General features: G+C 37.3%; 2 protein-coding genes across 2 annotated transcripts in view; one reads left to right on the top strand and one right to left on the bottom strand.

Annotated features, from left to right (window-relative positions):
- The window catches only part of LOC150089537 (WD repeat-containing protein 31-like), a 235,966-nt gene extending 233,135 nt beyond the window's left edge, over nucleotides 1-2,831 (top strand). Inside the window, exon 12 of the mRNA XM_090368655.1 lies at nucleotides 2,574-2,831. The gene's annotated coding sequence lies outside the window, so the exon portion shown is untranslated. The remainder of the gene's footprint in view (nucleotides 1-2,573) is intronic.
- A 5,090-nt stretch (nucleotides 2,832-7,921) lies between these two features.
- LOC150089538 (protein ZBED8-like) lies at nucleotides 7,922-8,263 on the bottom strand. The gene has a single exon (XM_090390019.1). It carries the CDS (start codon nucleotides 8,261-8,263, stop codon nucleotides 7,922-7,924), a length of 342 nt encoding a protein of 113 aa, XP_090246145.1.
- Between the last annotated feature and the right edge of the window lie 11,329 nt (nucleotides 8,264-19,592).

Genomic DNA, 19,592 nt, shown 5'->3' on the forward strand with positions numbered 1-19,592 from the left:
GCCCTATGGCAAAAAGCCAGATGACAACACAACTCAACACTACACTTCATAAAGCAACACACTACTCAAACTTCTGACTTTCACAGAGTACTGTTTTACTGCACAGAGTATATGGTGCAGCTGTGGGAAACCACTGGGGACGCTCCCAACCCAAACACTACGCCACTATGCCTTACCCTCCAAAAATTTGTCTAGTTATCCCTTGAATTTATTCAACCCATCCACTTCCACAAGAACAACAGATGGAAACCTATTCCAACAATCAACCACCCACTAGATGAAGGCAAACTTCTGCATTCCGCACATCTATCCTGCAACCAACCTTCCTCAACTTGAATTTATGTCTTCTCTTGTTTGTAGTCTCTGAAAGTGGAAGAATAGCATTAAAATTCAGCTTACTCAATCAGCTTACCCAAAGCCCTCAAATTTTAATAATAACTTTCACATCTACATTTTTGGATAACAGAATTTAAAAGAAAGCAAATAATCTACATTGCATATATTAAATTCCATGCATTTCATATATATATATACACACACTGTAACTATTTAGGTGAGGCATTTGATGCATGTCAAAAGCATAATAATATGACTTTATAACTGAAACTTTTAAATTCATTATTTATAACATTAATTTTAAAAAGTTTTGTTATACATTTTTTCAGTCTTTGTTCCTATGCACAAATTATTCTGATATTAAATTAATATTTAATGGGAATTTGAAAAGAAAGCAAATACAGTGGATTCCAGTTATTTGGGCCACTGGTTAATTGAGGCAGCTGTTTATTTGGGGCAAATCATAAAAAACAGAACCTAATCGAGAAAATAGCCAGGGTTTACTTCGCTTAATTCGGACAACATGCCGTTTAATCGGGGCAGGAGACCACAGCACTGGAGATTACCCTACGATTGTCTCCGACCGTATCACGTGGTTCGGTCGGATTTCTGGAGGTCACAACCATAAAACAATTAGCAGTCACCTGTTTATTGGGGTTTTCTGTTGGTACAATCCATCATAAACAGATAGTAAACTCGATCTTATTGAATTTGCAATAATACCGACAGCTGGAATTCTGTGGGTTATTATGGTAAAATCTGTTTACACTTCCATGGAATCTTCAATCATATAAAAAAATTAATTTTCAGAATCTTCTCTTCATTCCTATTTGTAAAGCTTCGTAACTTGTTACTCCGTTCTCACTTGCATGTATCATGTTACTTGCAATTTGTGTGTGCGTGTTCTTTGTTACTGATTGCTTATCTTTTTACTGTTTTAAATTTTAACCCCCACCCACAAATGTCAGTTAACAGAAATGTCAACTAGTTAGTATTACATATTACAGTACGTATTAATTATTCTGATTATCACGTATATTCTTCCGATTTTCACATATCATTTAATTTTTTAATTGGTAAGATAATAAAGGATAAATTTGTGCTTAATATAGCTTTACTTTTATAGCCTGTGGATAATATTCCTGCTATTTTCGCTAATTAGAATCGATGTTTAATAGAATTAAAATTCAATTCACAAACGTGATCACAATGACCGGCGCTTACTACACATCGTATAGTGAACGGTACTTTACTATGGTGAGTCCATCTTAACATGATTTGATTGTACATGTGGACATGTGTTTTTGTAATGGGCGGTACCTAGAACGTCAGTTCATCTCTGCCTCATATCTCTGTGAAGAACAGTACCACTGTAGAAGGGCCAGAAATAAGTAGTGTATGTTTGTGTGTATTCTGTGTGTGTTCTGTTGTTGTGTCTGACCGCTTGGCTACCTAGAATCATCAGTCACCTGGACAGATGATTCTGGGTACTCGTCCACACCACGGGAAGGTGGGCCAGTCTCAATGGAGCTCGCACTGTCTCAATTCGAGACTCTGACCCACCTGATGTTGGGATTTGATTGTACAGTGAACCAATTGTAAAGTGGGATTTCCATTGTGTTTTTAACTATTTACGTGAAACTTCAGATAATTGGGGCAGCTGCCTAATCGGGCCAAAATACACTAGTCCTGATGTTTCCCAAATAACCGGAATCAACTGTATATCTATTTTTTGGTGAGATATTCTCAAGGAAGTTTTCCACCTGTAACCAAAAATGAAAGATTGAAATGGTTAAAAATGAACAATTTTCACTTTTCATTTTTTACCCAGGTTCAGATTACAGCATTAATTCAGTGATTATCAGACCACATACAGAACAGAAAAAAAAATTTACAAAAGAAGCTGATCTTTGTAATCTAGTTTTTAAACTTTTTGTGAGTGAATTTTTGGATACTATGTAAACTAGCTGAATATAATTTTTTTGATTAATTGATATAGCACAGGCAGGTGACAAATAATTTGAATCAGATTAGCCTGTTTTGAAAGGGTGGTATTTTAATTTATGTCAAAATGAAGGAAAGAAATTGTTTTGGGCAAGCTTTGAATAGGACGCAAGTTACCTTACCCAGTTTTTTGTAATATGCACTTATTATAATATTACCTTAACAGTATGACATGTATAAATGAATTATCCTTGCATTATTAATGAATATGGTACCATTTCTTTTGCTTTTAGGCACCTCTCTGAGCTATTTACCTCTAGTCAGATTTGAGCAGTGGATGTCAGTATGTCAATGTTTTTTCCTTTCTTCAACGGATAAATTATCACCATATTTGAACATTTTTAGGCTTACAGCTGTAATTATACTTGACTCTTTTCATCACACTTGTGTATATAGTTATATTTTATGTATGCAGGGTGTTTCATAATGTGTGAGCCATACTTTCAAGATTGATTCAGGAACTGAAATCAGTGAAAAAACAGATCATTAAAATGCGTGTCTGATTCTGAATGGGTATGGAGTTGTGGCTGTTTGAATCTTAAAAAATGGCTGTGGTGTTTTTAATTGTAGAAAAAAAATAATACAGGTAACCCTCGTTTTGTGCCAATTCAGTTTGCACCAATTTGCAATAGCACCAGTCACTAACCACAAGGCCATTTTTATTTTTGCAATTTTTTTATAAATTAAAAGTTTAAAATCGTTGGACAAAATTTATGGGCATTGTACTGTACTAAGTATCATCTACTGTTCACATGATCAAGAACAATCTGAGCTAATCAGCAATTAGCATGCCTGTATCAGAGACAAGAAAGCTTCCCACCCTCAAAATAGCCGCTCGTGGAAGCAGAAGGTAAAGGTCCATGCAGTGAAGCATTCAGTTGCTTGTTGTTTACGCCATGTACACGTGTTGGAAATTTATTATTCTGACATTTTTTATTAATTGTGCTATTAATAAATTAAATAATAATTAATAATAGTGATAGCCATGTGCAGTTTTTGCCAATTGTGTTATAAAGTTTTTAATTTAATAGAATAAAGAAACGCCATGTCAGGTAAAAGAAGTTCAATAAATCTAGTGCAAATGAAAGAGTGAAAAAGGCATGTCGATCTATCACATTGGAAAATAAGATGGGGTTATTTGGAGGTTGGAAGCTGGTGAAAGCCATCCTAATGTGTGTAGGGTTATGAATATGCTTCCGTTGATTATTACTACAATTATGAAGAATGCTGATAAAATAAAACAATCGATGCAAAGTGCTACCAGAGTAAGTGCTACACAAGTTAGTTAAAGCAGAAGTAAGCTTTTGGAAAAAATGGAGTAATTGCTGACACTTTGGGTCAATGATTTGAACCAAAAAAACATTCCCTTGACCCAAGCTGTAATAACTGAAAAGGCTAAGTTAGCTTTTGAAGACTTAAAGAAGAAAGAAGGAGGTCAGTGCAATGAAGTATTTTTGGCTAGCAAGGGCTGGTTCTTGAAATTTAAAGCAAGAACCAAATGCAGAAGTGTGAAAATTACCAGCGAAGCAGCAAGTGCGGATGTTGAGGCGGCTGTCACATTCTCTGTAGAGTTTTAGGCTATAGTACAGGAGGTACTATGGCCTGAAACTCTGGTGTTTCAGTTCTCAGAAACACCACGTGTTATGAAAGGCTTAAACAAAGCCATGTTACCTATGTACTGGAAGTCAAACACGAAGGCTTGGGTGGCACAGGACGTCTTCTTGGATTGGTACACTAACTATTTTTGCCCTACTCTTCTCAAATTCTGCAACAAAAATTTACCAACCAAGGCTGTCCTTCTTTTGGACAATGCCCTGAACATCCTACAAATCTGGGTGAAGTCAGAATGCCTCTTAAAGTTAATGTTGTCTACATGCCCCCTAATACAACATCAGTTTTGCAACCCATGGACCAGTGGGTAATAGCCACCTTTAAAGCTTATTATCTATGGCAAACATTTACAGAAATGGTTAAAGCTTTGGACATATCCAACATTACCATCAGAGAATATTTATGGTCGTTTGATGTCTTAAAGGGCATCAATCAAATTAATGCAGCCTGGCAAGAAGTGACTGTCAGTTGTCTAAATAGAGTGTGGCGTAAACTTCTCCCTGATCTCATGCATGACTTCAGAGGATTTGAGCCACAACAGAACATTGTAGAAGACATCAGCAGGCTGGCACAAGAGGCAGGGTTAGAAGAAGTTACAGTTGAAGATGTAACTGAGCTCTTGAAAAGTCATGCAGCGACTCTTTCAAATGAAGACCTTGAAGAGTTAGCTGCAGAACTTGGCTAACAGCAGGAGGAAGAGAAAGAAGAAGACTCGCCTCTAAAAATTGTGAAGACCAGTGATCTACAACAGATCCTTGCACGTGTAGAGTCCCTCACTAATGAGCTCTGTGGCATTGATCATAACTGGGAGAGTTAAAAATAAAACACTTTTTTAATTAAAAAAGTTTATTTCTTTGCTTTAAATATACCAGTACTGAAAAGGGTAGGTAAAATTTTTGGTGCCCAGAACTGAATCCTGTGATTTCCCATTGACTCCATGATATAAAGGATTCCATTTGCGTCTGTCCCCCCCCCCCAGGAACCTAACCCCAGCATAAATTGAGAGCTAACTGTAATAACAAAATAATAATAAAAATAAATAAGTATGAGCAAACATGTATCTAGTATGAGTAAACTTTTACAAGATATGCATCTGCTTATTCTTATTTATTTATTATTTTTCACAATAACAAACATCACATCCATTTTTAGGCATGTTAGCATATATGGAAAAAGCATCTAATGTATTATCCTCGCCATGTCTATCTGTTCATCATCCATCTGAAGTATCAAGTATCAAGACTTTTAGTTGATGTATTTTCATAGAATTTAACGTTTCACGCTTTTAGGAAGATTTGTTGAACAATTTCAAATTTCATTAAAATTGGACCAATAGAAATACAGAAATTGTTATTTCTTTGTCTGTCAATCTGCATATAATAATATGGGCCCCATCAAGCTCTCAGCTGCCCAACTCAATGCCAGAGCTCACGTTTGTGCATCAGGCAACACAGCGACAATCCTCAAGGCAGAATGCACTGGTCCCAGAGGAGGTAGTTATTGTCGCTGACTATTGTCAGGAAAATGGGAAATATATTGTGCGAAAAAGGATAGGTGGGATAGGACCAGGGCATGTCAGCCAGGGGGAAAAAGGTAGATTTTGTGCCCTTAAAAGGTAGCATCTTTTAAGGACACAAAAGGTGATTTTGTTGCACATATTGGCACTAATAATAATAAGAGTTGGAAATCTGAGGGCTTACTTAAAAAGTACAGGGCAAAGTTATGAAAAAGTTAGGATTGAAAGTGCCTGCAATTCTGCCCAGGCACAATAGGAGGGAGTACCTGTTGAGAGCCTTGTCGATCAGTTTGACCTTGGAGAGAATGAGCATGGTTCATTGGGTAGAATTTTAATCAGCATAGTCTGTGCTTGTTAGCAGGAGAGACTGCTTCTACAAGAATGAGATACACTTAAATAGATGAGGTGCAAGAATATTTACTGATGCTATCAAGCAGCGATAGGCAGATTGGGAAATTGTTATTTTCGGGGTGGGGGGGGTGGATACACAGCCTAATAGATTAACAAGAGGCAGAGGTGAAATGATTCTTGCAGTGTTTTTATTGTAATGTGCAGCAGCCCAGAAAGCAAGGTGTTGAGGATTTCAAGACCTGCTGTGGGTCATCACGGAACAAGTAAATACATGGGCTGTATTAGTAGGGTAAGAAGAGGTGAATATGTACTTGCATGTACACTAATGCTAGAAGCACTGTAAATAAATTTGATGAATTTAAAATACTGATTAAGTTATCAAATACAGGCATTAAAGGGATATCAGAGACATGATGTCACTCAGACATAAGTGATGCTGAATTTGAATATGGGGAGTACAGTGTATACAGGAAGACAGTGCAGGGGTGGGCAACCTTTTTTGAATAAAAGGCCATATTTATTTTCGGAAATAGTGGAAAGGTCGCACCGATCCTTCGAACCACTACTTACGAAGTAAAACATACTTAATTATCAGTGTTAGATTTTATTACATATAACTATAGAAAAGGCAAATAAATTTCAATAAAACATACATATTTACAATATTCTCATCATAATACATCCACCTACATTTTATATGAACACAAAATTTAAAAAAATATAATTATAAAGATAATAAATTATTTTCTAAATTGTTATTCAAATGAAAATTTATAGCAATTATTTAACATTCTCTCTGTGTATTATACAAGAATAATTAGAAAAAACTGTACTATTGTAAAAAATAATTTAATATGAGTTAACTAATGAGGTGAAGATTTGATGCTTTGGTGGTTGAGTTGTTTACCAAAAAAGATGGCTCGGCTGAAACCACTTCGATTGCACATTTTTAATGAGCTAAACTCATCAGAATACATTGGTTTCAGCCGAAACATCTTTTTTGATAATTAACTAATAAGATTTTTGGGTTTGTTTTTTAATAGATAACAACTGGATATTAGACTCCATCTTAGTTGTGCGCAACTTGAGTTGGTCTTCTAAATGAATATCAGATATCTGAGTCCTTAAATGACTTTTAATTTGTGTAGTATGAAAAAGTTGATTCGCAACAATACGTAGTTACAAAGCAAGACAACAGTCGACGTAAACATGGGTATTCAGCTGCATTTTTCCATATTTCAATAGGATCTTTTTTTGTATCAAAAAAAGTCTTTATAATATTATCTTCTCCTAATTCAATTAATTCCATCTGTAGTTCCATGGGTGCAGTCAGGATATCAACTAAATGTGGCTCATACGCCAATTTCATTTCTAAAGTATGTTCTTCGAAATCAGAAAATCTATCATTGTATTCTTTAATTAGCATGTCCAATATGGTTATGTAGTCTTTGAAAGTGTCACATACAACATATTTCTGCTCCTTTAACATATTTTTTAAATGAGGGAAATGTTCCCCAGATATCTCTGATTTAGAGAAAAGAGTTTTGTAAAAATAAATTTTTTTCAAAATACCTGAATTTTTTGCCACATGTCATATATATGTCTTGTTTTTCCCTGCAAATAAACATTTAATTCATTTTGCTTTTCCATAATATCACACAAAAACGCAGCATTTCTACAAAATTCTTCATCTAATAAATCACATTCTTGTTGTTCCTCGTAAAATTTTTTAATTTGTTCTCTCAAAGCCAAAACTTTTACTAAAATTTGTCCTTTTAATAACCAGAGCACTTTACAATAATATGGCAAGTCGACATTATATGTCTCATCATCCAGTATAAGCATGCTTCGAAATTGGCAATGTATTAAAGCATTTACTCGAATCAAGTTAACAATTGCAATAATTTTGTCCAAAGTATTGCTCAATGTGGAGGATTTAGCACAAAGGTTTTGTTGGTGTAATATACAGTGGAACGAAATTAACTTTTCTAAATTGGGCTTTTCTTGTTTTTTAACAATGAAACGAATCCTTCTCATTTTCCTCTCATAGAAGATGCACCATCCGTGCATACACTCACCAGGTTACCAAGGTTTAGTCCTCTCTCAAGACATTTCTTTAAAGTTGTTAAAAATATCAATTCCATGAGTCCTTCCAGTGAGCGTACCCAAAGCCAGTAGTTCCTCGTAACAATGAAAATCTTCAGTTATAGCATGAATAAAATATAATATTTGAGCAGAGTCATTTCTATTAGTGGTTTCATCTAACGCTATTGAAAAATATACATCTTTAGAGTGAATTATTACCTGAAGTTGTTCTCCTACATTCTGAGCTAATTCATGTTTTCTATTAGTTATAGTTTTTCTTGAGAGAGGTAATTGTTTGTATTTGTCAACGTTTTCCAGATCTAAACATCCTACTGCTTCAACAATACATTCTTTTATCATTTCGATGTCACTAAATAGTTTGCCTTTTTTCCCCAAGTACATGCACTATTTTGTATGTAACATCGGTTGCAGAAGTTCCTTGCTTAATAAAAGCACCAAAAGCCTTTCCCTGGTGCTGTTTTTCTTTCTTCATTTTTTGAAGTGCAGATTTACGAGCTTCTCCTTCTAATTTTACATATTTATGGTCCTTGTGAGATATATAATGTTGAATTGCATTGTATTTTTTTAATGTTTTTAGTGCTGTATTACATATCAAACAAACCATTTTGTCTTTCACAGAAATAAGAAAATACTGCATCTCCCAATCTTCTTTAAATGTTCTGTTTTCTTCATTCAACTTCCTTTTAACTTTTTTGGACATGATGGGCAATCTAAAAATTAAGCAATTGTGAAATCAAACATAAGAAATTACAGGATTACAAAATTCAAGACAAGAATATATACGGTTGTCAAAATATTCACAGTTACAAATATGCACATAAAAGCAACAGATAAAAAATCACGATGTCATAATTTAAATTTTAAAATAAAAAACTATTTTCATCAAATTATTAACTCTGTTAAAATATTTTTTTTATTTTAACAAACTTAACAGAGGATTAGAATTTTTCTTTTATTAAATAGCTTTCGTTTTTTATCATTTGTGGTACATAAAAACGATTTTTAAATAAATAGAAAAAGTTAAACATGATATATTTTACTTTTTACAAAAAATTTGTATTTTCCTTTTTTAATTATCTGAATAATGTTTCTATATTGTGAAAAAAAAATAAAGCTTTTTATTATTAAAACGTTTTGAATATTTAATTTTAAAAAATAGTTTAAAAGTAGTAGGATTATTTAATGATTTCATTTCATCTTTGTGTGACAAAGGCCACACATAAGATCTTAGAAGGCCGCGGGTTGCCCACCCCTGACATAGTGTATAGTGTTGACTGTAAAGTGGCAATGGGGATTTCTCCCCTGCCCCAACTCTGTGCCACATTATAAACTCTGTAAAGGCCAGAGTTGGGTGAGTTTTAGTGTTCGTCTGTGTAGTGTAGTGTTGGGTTGTGTTATTCCTTCAGCCATTTAGCTGCAGAGCCCCTAGTGAGACACCACATTGTCCATACTCTGCTCCAGGGAGGAAGGCCAGGTTTAGTAAGGCATAGAAAGGTCTCTGGTGAAGGCAAACCATGGATGATGCCTGAGCTTGCTAGGGAGGACCCCAGGAGTGGGGGGGGGAAATACAGGAAGGACATCTAAAGTGCTTTGTGGTGGATGCAGGGTTCTCCCCATAGACCGTGTGGCATCTGTGAGATTGGCTTAAGCCTAGCTGGTGTTATGCCTGTAGTGTGGTAAGTGTCAGTTTGTGCAGCGTTCATGTTGGGATGTTGCGTGACAGGCGTCTGGCATCTTAGCAGACAGGGAGCATCCAACACCTGTTCAGATGCTCCCTGCCTCCAGTCTTTTGCTACGTGGAGGCATGCCAGGTTGTACCATGTGCTCTAGCTGGCCTCCCTATTGAGCAGAAGCTATGATGAGGGCTGGTAAAAAAAAAAAGAAAAAAAAAAAAAGTGGAATGGAGTGGGGAGATAATTGGAGAAATTTTGGGTTTGGATGGGGGAGGGGACAGGGATAGGAAGCTGGGGTTGTAAGTAGAAGGCTTCCCCAGAAAACAAGTGAGAAGGATAAAGTAAAGTATTTTAGGGACAGCAGGAGAATCCTACCCCAGTAGCACCCAAAACAAGGAGCCGGGTGCTGTGGTCATCCGGGGATGGCCAGGTGGGCCCATCCCGACCCAGGTGTAGCCATGGTTAACAGTTGATAATTTCAACCCCAGCTGAAAACCAGCTGGGATCAGCTTAATCCCACCCCAGAAAGGGGTGGGATTAAGTTCCTATCTCCGTTCAGAAGTTCAGTAGCCTGGGATCCACAATAGGAGGGAGTACATGGGGAAGGGCTCCCTGACCATCAAGTCTTTGTCAGGAGTTTTCTTTGGTTGTCATCCCACCCCAGGAGGGATCAGCAGGTTGTATTTCTACCTCCAACTGGAAGTTAGCATATGATCTCGCCAGGGGGGAAGGTACCCCTTGGCCAGCATGTTTTGACCAGGATTGTGATCATGTCTAGTGGAGTTTGTGATTATCAGGAAAGTTTTAGAAATTAAGGTCTCCTCTTAAACACCTTATTTGCAAAGTTGTATGCTGCAAAATTTTGTTTTGTTTCTATTATTCGTGGTTCTTGATTCCTTTGTAGGTTGCCTACTTCCTCAGGTCTGTATAATGCAGGCAATCAAACATAATATGGTCTGAAGTCTCTCTGGCTACATGGGTATGGGAGCTAGTCTTAAGTCACAAAGTTTTGTGTTCAGGTTGTCATGTCCCATTAATAGGTATGTAGTCCTGGCACAAACCATGAAGTTTGTTCTTTGTTGACCTCTGACTTCTGGGATATATGTTTTGGTCGTTTGTCCCTGTGTGGTTGCATTCCAGGTTTGTTGCTACTTTTCCAGTATTAAATATCTGATTCTCTGTTGTTCTGCATTGTGCTGTACATCCAGATTCACTGCAATGTCCTGTACTCGTGTTGGGATGCTCTTTCTCACACAGTATTTTAGGCCGACCGGGCTAGCCGAGTGGGTAAAGTACCTGCCCGGCAACCCAAAGGTCGCGGGTTCGATTCCCACCTTGGGCTTGGATCAAAGTACTGCAAAAACCTTGGCAGGTGCAATATGGTCACAGAAGCCAATGCGCCAACAACTATCAAATCAAAAAAAAACAAAAAAGAAACAGTATTTTAGGTACTGGAAAGTGATTTCCAGGTGGATAGAGTATCTGCAGGGCTGGGGTTTGAGACTGCCCTACAGGCTCTAAAGGTGGTCAGTAGTACTGTTCACAAGAAATGAACACAACAGGTCACTAGGCCTGTTGTGTTCATTTCTTGATTGTATTTTTGTGTGCTTGATGCCCCCAGTCCCTGGTCCATGCATCATCAGAGGGACAAAGATGGCATTATAGTATAGCTGGAGTGTTCTTCTCTTTTGTTCCCAGTCTCTCTTTGTGAGTGTGGCCAATTTTCCAACGAATTTTTGTATTTTTACTTTCAGGTGATGTATGGGGCACAAAAGAGAGACATTCATCCAGGATCACGCCTGGGTATTTGTGACTCATTACATATTTTATGGTTTTATTTCTATATCTTTTTTTTGGTGGTCTGTTGTGCAATTTACCCTTCAGAAGTATCTGTACAGTTTTGGTGGAAGATACTTGGAGTTTGTGGACTTCGCTCCATGCAGCTGGGTCGTGCATGATTTCGTTAGCTGTTAGCTTTAGGCATGCTCTGGAGTTGGCAGAGATAAGGATGGTGATATCATCTGCATAGGCAATGGTAGTGGTTCCTTGACATTCTTTGTGTAACCACGTGTTGCATACCATATTCCAACACAGGGACCCAAGGATGGACCCCTGTAGCATCCCCTTGTGACCTCTCTTGTTACTGATTAGTGACTTGATTTTACTGTGAGGTGCCTGTCTGTAAAGTAACTGGTCATAATTTTGTAAATAGGGTTGGTCACTCTTCCCTGTCTGAATCTCTCCTGGGTGCTCTGTCACCATAGGGTGTCAAAGGCCCATTTGAAGTCCACAAAGAGCCCAAGGAGGTATTTCTCTTCAGTGTTTGTCTGTGTGTCCACCAATTTTCTTATTGCGTCTTCTGCACTTTTACCTCTGGTGAATACAAATTGGTTGTTTAATGGTAGGTTTCTTTGAACATAATTAGTGGTGATTCTTTGCTCTAGTATTTTTCCTAGCATTGGCAACAGGATGATAGGACAGCATGACATTGGATCCATTGTAGGTTTTGCAGGGTTCTTAAGCAGGATTTTTAACACAGCCCTTTTCCATCGTGGTGGAAATGTCTCTTCCAAGCAGGTGTTGTATAGATTGAGTATTAAGTGAGGTGCTGTTTTCCATGCCTGTTTGACAATCTCCACCTCTGTGAGGTCCTCTCCTGGGCACTTGTCTGAATTGGTAGATTTCACAGCTTTGCCAGCCTCCTCTAAAGTGATGGGTGAATCTGTAGGCTCTTCTTCGTGTGTGATGTATTGGATTCTCATTATAGTTTGTACATTGCTTTCTGAGCCATCTGTGTTGTGATGGAGAATATTGTCTTGTATTGATGCTGTTGGTCCAAGTGGTGGGTTCTGTGTTGTTGGCCCCGAGTAGTGTTGAATGGACGTCTCTGGGGTGAAGTTTTTTAAAATTTAGCTTGTTTAGGTGTACCTGGTCTGCAATGATGTTTAGGTAGGTGGTAGACGTCAGAGTGCCCGGCACATGGATGACTGGACCCAGGGTATCCCAGCAGAACATCACCCAAAGCATGATACCGCCACCACTGGCATGTTTTCGTCCCACGGTGCATGCAGGCACCATCACTTCCCCAGGTAAACGACGCACACGTACCCGGCTGTCCACTTGGTGCAACAGGAAATGTGATTCATCAGACCAGATGACTTTCTTCCAATCACTCAAGGTCCAGTTTCGATGCTCGTGTGCCCATTGTAGGTGCTATTTCTGGTGAACCATGGTTAGCATGGGCACTTAGAGTGGCCTGCAGCTATGCAGCCCCATTTTCAGCAGGGTTCAATGTACTGTGTTTTGCAACACATCACTCCCGTCACCAGCATTCCAATTACTGGCTAGTTGCACCACAGTTGCCCTTCTGTTGCCACGTACCATCCGGAAGAGAGCCTTCGCTGACCTCGAGCATTGATGAGCCGTGGTCAACCAACACCTCACCTTGTGGTTCGTGGGTTTTCCCTCCTCAGACCACTTTCGGTAGGTACTAACGACAGCTGACCATGAGCACCCCACCAGCTGTGCCATTTCGGATATACTTGGACCCAGTTGTCTGAGCATTACAATTTGGCTTTTGTCAAAGTCGCTTAAGTCCACTGCCTTTCCCATCTGAAGAACAAGAGTAACACTAATTAATGAAGCTCAGTATCAGGTGTTTTTTATACTGTGTCCCGACCTGTGCACGCACAGTAGTTCACCTGCAGTTGCTTCGATTTTCATAATGACTGGCTGGTCATAATATTTTGGCTCATCAGTGTATATCTAATACTAATACTAAATGAACATATTCATAAATATTTTCAGGCTAAGAAATTCCAAAAATACAGCCCGCATATTATGAAATACCCTGGCTGTGTGTATATATATATATATATATATTTTTTTTTATTATTATTTTTTTTTTCCATAATGATCATATGATCAGTTATTATATTATGGAATGCTTTTTTTGTTTTAACTTCACCCTTGATTTTGGCACACTGTGGACCATGGACTTGAACACACGCTTAACTGTATGCTATGAAAAATGTAAGGCAACCAACCTCAACCTGTTATGCATACTATTTAAGATGTGCAGTATTCAGCAGTTAAAAGTGTGCGTAATAATTATGAGATGTGGGCAGGGGAGAATAAACAGCAAGATTTTTTTTCCTTTGAGCTCATCTCCCCCACCTGCTATTTACTATTATATACCTGCCAAGGATATATTTAATTAAAAATTACTTAGCATATGTATGTTTTGCATAATATTGTTGATGTTATATATTTTATTATGTTATTGAAATGCTTCAAATTCATATTTTGGTAAAATAATTGTTGTGTTATTAGAAATTTAGTCACTTGTAAAGTTCTTTACATTGTAAATAGTAGATATTTTATTTTCTGACTGCAATTTGTACACAAAAATATGTGAAATGTATGGCATTTGAATTTTAATAAAATGTTGGATATGTTATTATATTTACTGAGAAAAAAATGACAAGTACAGTAAACCCTCGATTTAACGGACTAATAGGGGAGAAGGAATGTCCGTTAATTCCAGAAGTACGTTAAATTGAATGTAACCTTGGGGGGGGGCATTTTTATTGTTCTTAATGTAAAAACAAAAAGCTTTAATACAATATACAGTACTGTACAATATAAAATTATGTTGCAATTTGGCTTTTGATTTACAGACATGAGAAACAGTTTGTTTTTTTATGCCGTAAATTTAACAAACATGTGCTACTGAGACACCTTGTTCTAATTTCTCAATTAGCTCTAATTTCTGTGCCACATTTAAGTTCACATGTTTTCTTTTAACTCCTCTATCACTTGATGCCATTTTAAATTGTAAGGATTGCAAAATTATTTAATAAATAAAGTCACAATTCAGAACTCATATTCAGTGTTTCACTCTGTATACAACCTGACCGCACGATAGCTTGAGGCAGACTGAGACCGAAACAAAGCTAGTCGGTAGACATGCAGTTTAGTGTCCCGAGTCACGTTCAGCTCACAAGTCACCACCTGCTCTTATCGGTTATCTGTAATCTGGGAAAACAGGGATTTGAACATGTTTTCAGAAAGAATAAAAAACAATTTCCTGAATTTGATTATAAAAATAAAAGTATGTAATTATCAAAACAATAATGGAAATTGGTAATTATTATTAATTTTTAATTAATAATAACACTGAAGTTTCGTATAATCTAAAAAAAATATGGTCGAGATTAATATGTACATTACTGTATTATTATTTGTCTGGTCCGTGAAATCCGTTAAATTGGGGCTAGATAAATCGAGGGTTTACTGTAGTACCTTACTCACAAAACAAGCACTCTTTATTTATTTTCATTTTATAATGTAGTAGCAGTTTGCAGTATGATTAAATAACAGATACACCATCAGTAAAGCTTAGCTGTTCAGGCAAAATGTCTATGAATGCTAACTCTAGTAGTTCTGAAAATAAAATAAAAAAGGCGCCTCCGTAGCCAGGTGGGAAGGAGCAGCAGCAGCAGTGCATAGCACACGCTTCTTGATTAGACCGTGGTTCGAGCCCGTCACCACCAATTACGGAGGATGCGGTAAGGTCAGGGAATTTCCACTGCATATCCCGGAGCAATATGGCCTTAGTTGCTAATGCTCCTAAAAACTAAACAACAACAAAATTAAAAAAAATGCCTGTTTTGTCTTAAAGTGCCTTTTCTTTATCCTTCCTTATTTTTACCCTCATATTTCTGTGCTTGAACTGAATTTTCCAATGAAACATTGAAGCAGTAATATAAATAGGAAATTTATACATAACATAAAAAAATATATATGCCGCCATAAATACATGTCACTGTTTGTTTTTTTTGTTAACATTGATATATTTGTTAAAGTTTTATGTGTATTTTGTTTGATCCCTAATTGGTAGAGCATATTTCTCAGTTTCTTTTCCGAGTTTTTGGAAAAAGTTTTTAATACTGAAAGTAACTAAAATAGGAAATAGTACTTGTCTTTATATTTTCTCTGCTTTGCTGTTGTCAGAAATTAAGTGTTAGAGTTGCCGCATGAGAGAACAGTATTCTTGATTTTAATTTTTAGCATGGTTTCAACGCGGGTGGCACAGTGGATATAATCATCATTCACTTAACACTAAATGGGAAATTCCTGAGTTCAAATTCTGTCTTTTCTTCACAACATGCCTGAGTTGCAAAAAAGCAACCATGCAACCCTCATATGAGTTGCTGAGGTGAGGAGCGTAGTTTCCCCTGTGAACTAGGGTTTTCCATCCAGAAATTAGGCAAATCAACCACAAATATATGCAATTTATAGACACTGTATTTCAGTTAAATGTTATAGCATTAGTTGCTTTGGCGCTTAACACACACACAAACAAACAAAAGATTCAAGTGACGTTGAGAACATTTGCATAGAGGAACCATTAGCAGTTAATGATAATAGTGTATTAAGCTAGAGATAACCTCTTATTATTAGCCATATAATGCGAGGCCTGAGGCTTATGCTGCACCAGCCAAAAAATTTCCGAGGTACCCTGAGAGAGAGAGAGAGAGAGAGAGAGAGAGAGAGAGAGAGAGAGAGAGAGAGAGAGAGAGAGTCAGAAGTAGAAGGGACTCACCAAGAAAGACAAGAATGATGATATCCAGCTCAAGTCCCTGGGTGTGCCAAGGATATGAGCCACCAGATATGAGCCCCTGGGGTGTCAAGGGTAAAAGGACAAGTTTTAAATATTGCAAGGAGAATTATGATGTCCTTAAACATCCTGTTCAGTGGGAATAGTTGGTGAATCTAACAAATATAAATGGCTTCAGTTCTGCAAATTGCAATGTCTGGAGGCACCTCCGTAACCAGATGGGAAGGAGCAGCAGTGCGTAGCACACGTTTCTTGGTTAGACCGGGGTTCGAGCACGTGACCACCAAATATGGAGGATGCGGAACGGTCAGGGAATGACCACCGCATATTCCCGGAGCAATATGGCCTTAGTTGCTAATGCTCCTAAAAACCAAATAAGAACAGCAATGTCTGGAGACCAGGCACCTGCAAGATTGGTTGAGTGAGGTGTTTAAGGCTTTGAATGGATTGAGCAAGCTCAATGCTGATTGGATTCTTCGTCTTACTTAGACTACACACAAAAGGGAGCATAAATTCAAACTTGAGGAAGGATTGTTGCAGAATATATGTGTAGAAGTTTGCCTTTAGTAAGCAGACAGTTGATTGATGGAACAACCTTCCATCCGTTGTGGAAGTTGGTAGTTTGAATAAATTTAAGGAAGAACTAGAGAAACTATTGGAGGGGATGGATAGTTGAAATGGGATTTTTTGTTTGTTTTTTTTTTTTTTTTGGCTGATGCTATATAAGCTTGCTTTCTTGCATCATATGCCACTATGATGCATATAAATGGGGACTGTTTAGGTTAGGTTAGTAATCTTCTATATATAAAAAGATTACTAGCTTCTCTAGAAGCTAGTAATCTTTTTATACTTTTAAAGCATTATTGTTCCAGGCCTACACTAGATGTCCAGCTACTAAGGCATGCTCGGAGGTACTGATAAAATGAAGAAGGCAAAAGATAATATTACAGATTTTTTTTTGCATGTGTGAACTATTTAGGAATAAGGAGGTGATTATTCCATTGTATAAGGAAATAGTCATGCCGTATCTTGAGTGCAATACCAGTTCTGGAGGCCGCATCAAGATTGGTGAGGGGAACAAAAGGGTGCTCTTACCAAAAAAGGCTTCAGTTCTGCAAGTTGCAGCATTTGGACACCAGGCACCTGCAAAGTGATCTGAGTGAGGTGTTTAAGGCTTTAAGTGGATTGAGAAAGCTTGATGCTGACGAGATTCTTCCTCTGGCTCAGACCGCACTCACAAAAGGGGACATAAATTCAAATTGAAGAAGTTGCAGAACAGATGTGCAGAAGTTTTCCTCTAGCCAGCAGGTGGTTGGTTGCTGAAACAACCTTCCATCTGTTGTTATTGTGGAAGTGGACACAGCTTGAAGAGTGAGTGAGGTCATTGACTAGTTGATTTGTTGTGCAGGCTAAAAAAACCTAGAATAATTTATGGGGAAAGCTCTACTCCCTCTGCTTAAGATTGTTTAACTATAGCCCTTAGTAAAGAATGTAAGTGGCAAAACCATTGTCATGAACAAAGGAGGGACTGAACCATATGGTCCACAGTTTTTTGGCATTAGTGATAAACAGATAGCTGATGAGCCAAATACATTTTTTGCTTCAGTATTTTCATGCTTCTTTTTTTTTATGGGCATTTTTTTATGCTTCATAGTACTATTGCCTAGATATTACATATCTGGAACTAGATGGTTGTGTCATCATTGAAGATGGACTGGCAGCAAAATTGTCATGCTTGAATGTGAAAAAGGCACTAAGAGATGAGATTGATCCAGTGATGTTAAATAAAGAAGCAGGATAGATTGTCAAATTCTTATTATAATGTATACCTTTCCAAACACAGTTAAATCTCAGCAGATTTCTTAGAGTTGTGCAAATGTCCCTCTCTGATTTACAAAGGCGATTTCAAGGGTGAAATGGGTAATTATAAACATGTAAATTTAGATCCTTGTAGGGAAAATATGGAATCTCTGGAATATATATATACCACAGGATCATCTAGACAGAAATGGAGTTATACATGAAACAAGCATTGGATTGTTAAAAGAAAACTGACTAATAAACTATCATAAAGTTGTTATGCAAGAAATGTATGTAAAGAATAATTCTTTACATACATTTACATACTTTACATACATTACAGACATAGGCTTTAGTAAAGCTTTTGATTCCATCATTGCCGACCGGGCTAGCCGGGTGGGTAAAGTGCCTGCCTGGCAACCCAAAGGTCGCGGGTTCGATTCTCTCCTCGGGCTTGGATCAAAGTACTGCAAAAAAACCTTGGGAGGTGCATCATGGCCACAGAAGCCTATGCGCCAACAACTACAAAAAAAAAAAAAAAAAAAAAGATTCCATCATTCATCATTTTGACATTAGTAAGGCTTTTTGATTCCATTACACACAAATACCTTTTGCATGAATTGGAACAAGGTACCATTGGTGGGAAAATACTGTCATGGACAATGAGTTAAGTGATAGAAGAAAAATGGTGATTTTACATATCAATTGCTCTAACTGGACAAGTGTCTCCACTGGGATTTTGCGGTACTAGATCCCCTTATATGTATTGGTACAAAACTTTGCTGATGATATAAAGTTGGGGGGAGGGTTAAATGATATTAAAGTATGCTCCTTACAAGACCTAGATAATTTATTCATTTAGTACAAAATATGGCAGTTAAAGTAGAATATTGGGAAATGTAATACTACTACTACCATTTAGTAGTATTAATAATGTAATAATGGAAAAAGATGCAATAAAACATGCTTATACAGCATCAGCCAAAAAAAAAAAAAGAAAGCTTCTCACATCACATGTTCATCCCCTCCATTAGTCTGTTTAGTTCTTCATTGAATTTATTCAATGTAGCCACTTCCACAACAACAGATGGAAGTTTATTCCACTGATTGACTACCTTATGATCAAAGGCAAATTCTGCACATCTATCCTGCAACCATCCTACCTCAGAGTGAATTTAAGTTCTCTTGTGTGTAGTCAGAGCCAGAGAAAGAATCTCATCAGCATTGAGCTTGCTCAATCCATTTAAAGCCTTAAACACCTCCATCAGATCACCTTGCAGGTGCCTAGTCTCAAGATACTGCAATTTGCAGAACTGAAGTCTTTGTTACTAAGAGCACCCTTTTGTCTCCCTCACCAATCACATTGCCCTTTTCTGTGCCTAGACCACCAGATCCACATTGCTCCTAAAATGAGATCTCCAGACCTGTATATAGTACTCGAGATTCAGCCTAATCATTGCCTTATACAGTGGGATAATCCCCTTATCCAAACAAGAAAAATTCCTGTATATCATTGACAGAATCCCATGGGTTGCCCTGGCAGTCTGTCTGCACTGATCAGAGAACTTCATAT

Source organism: Mastigoproctus giganteus, chromosome 2 (assembly GCF_048544385.1).
Source record: "Mastigoproctus giganteus isolate SK-2022 chromosome 2, ASM4854438v1, whole genome shotgun sequence".
In the NCBI taxonomy this organism is placed as follows: Eukaryota; Metazoa; Arthropoda; class Arachnida; order Uropygi; family Thelyphonidae; genus Mastigoproctus; species Mastigoproctus giganteus.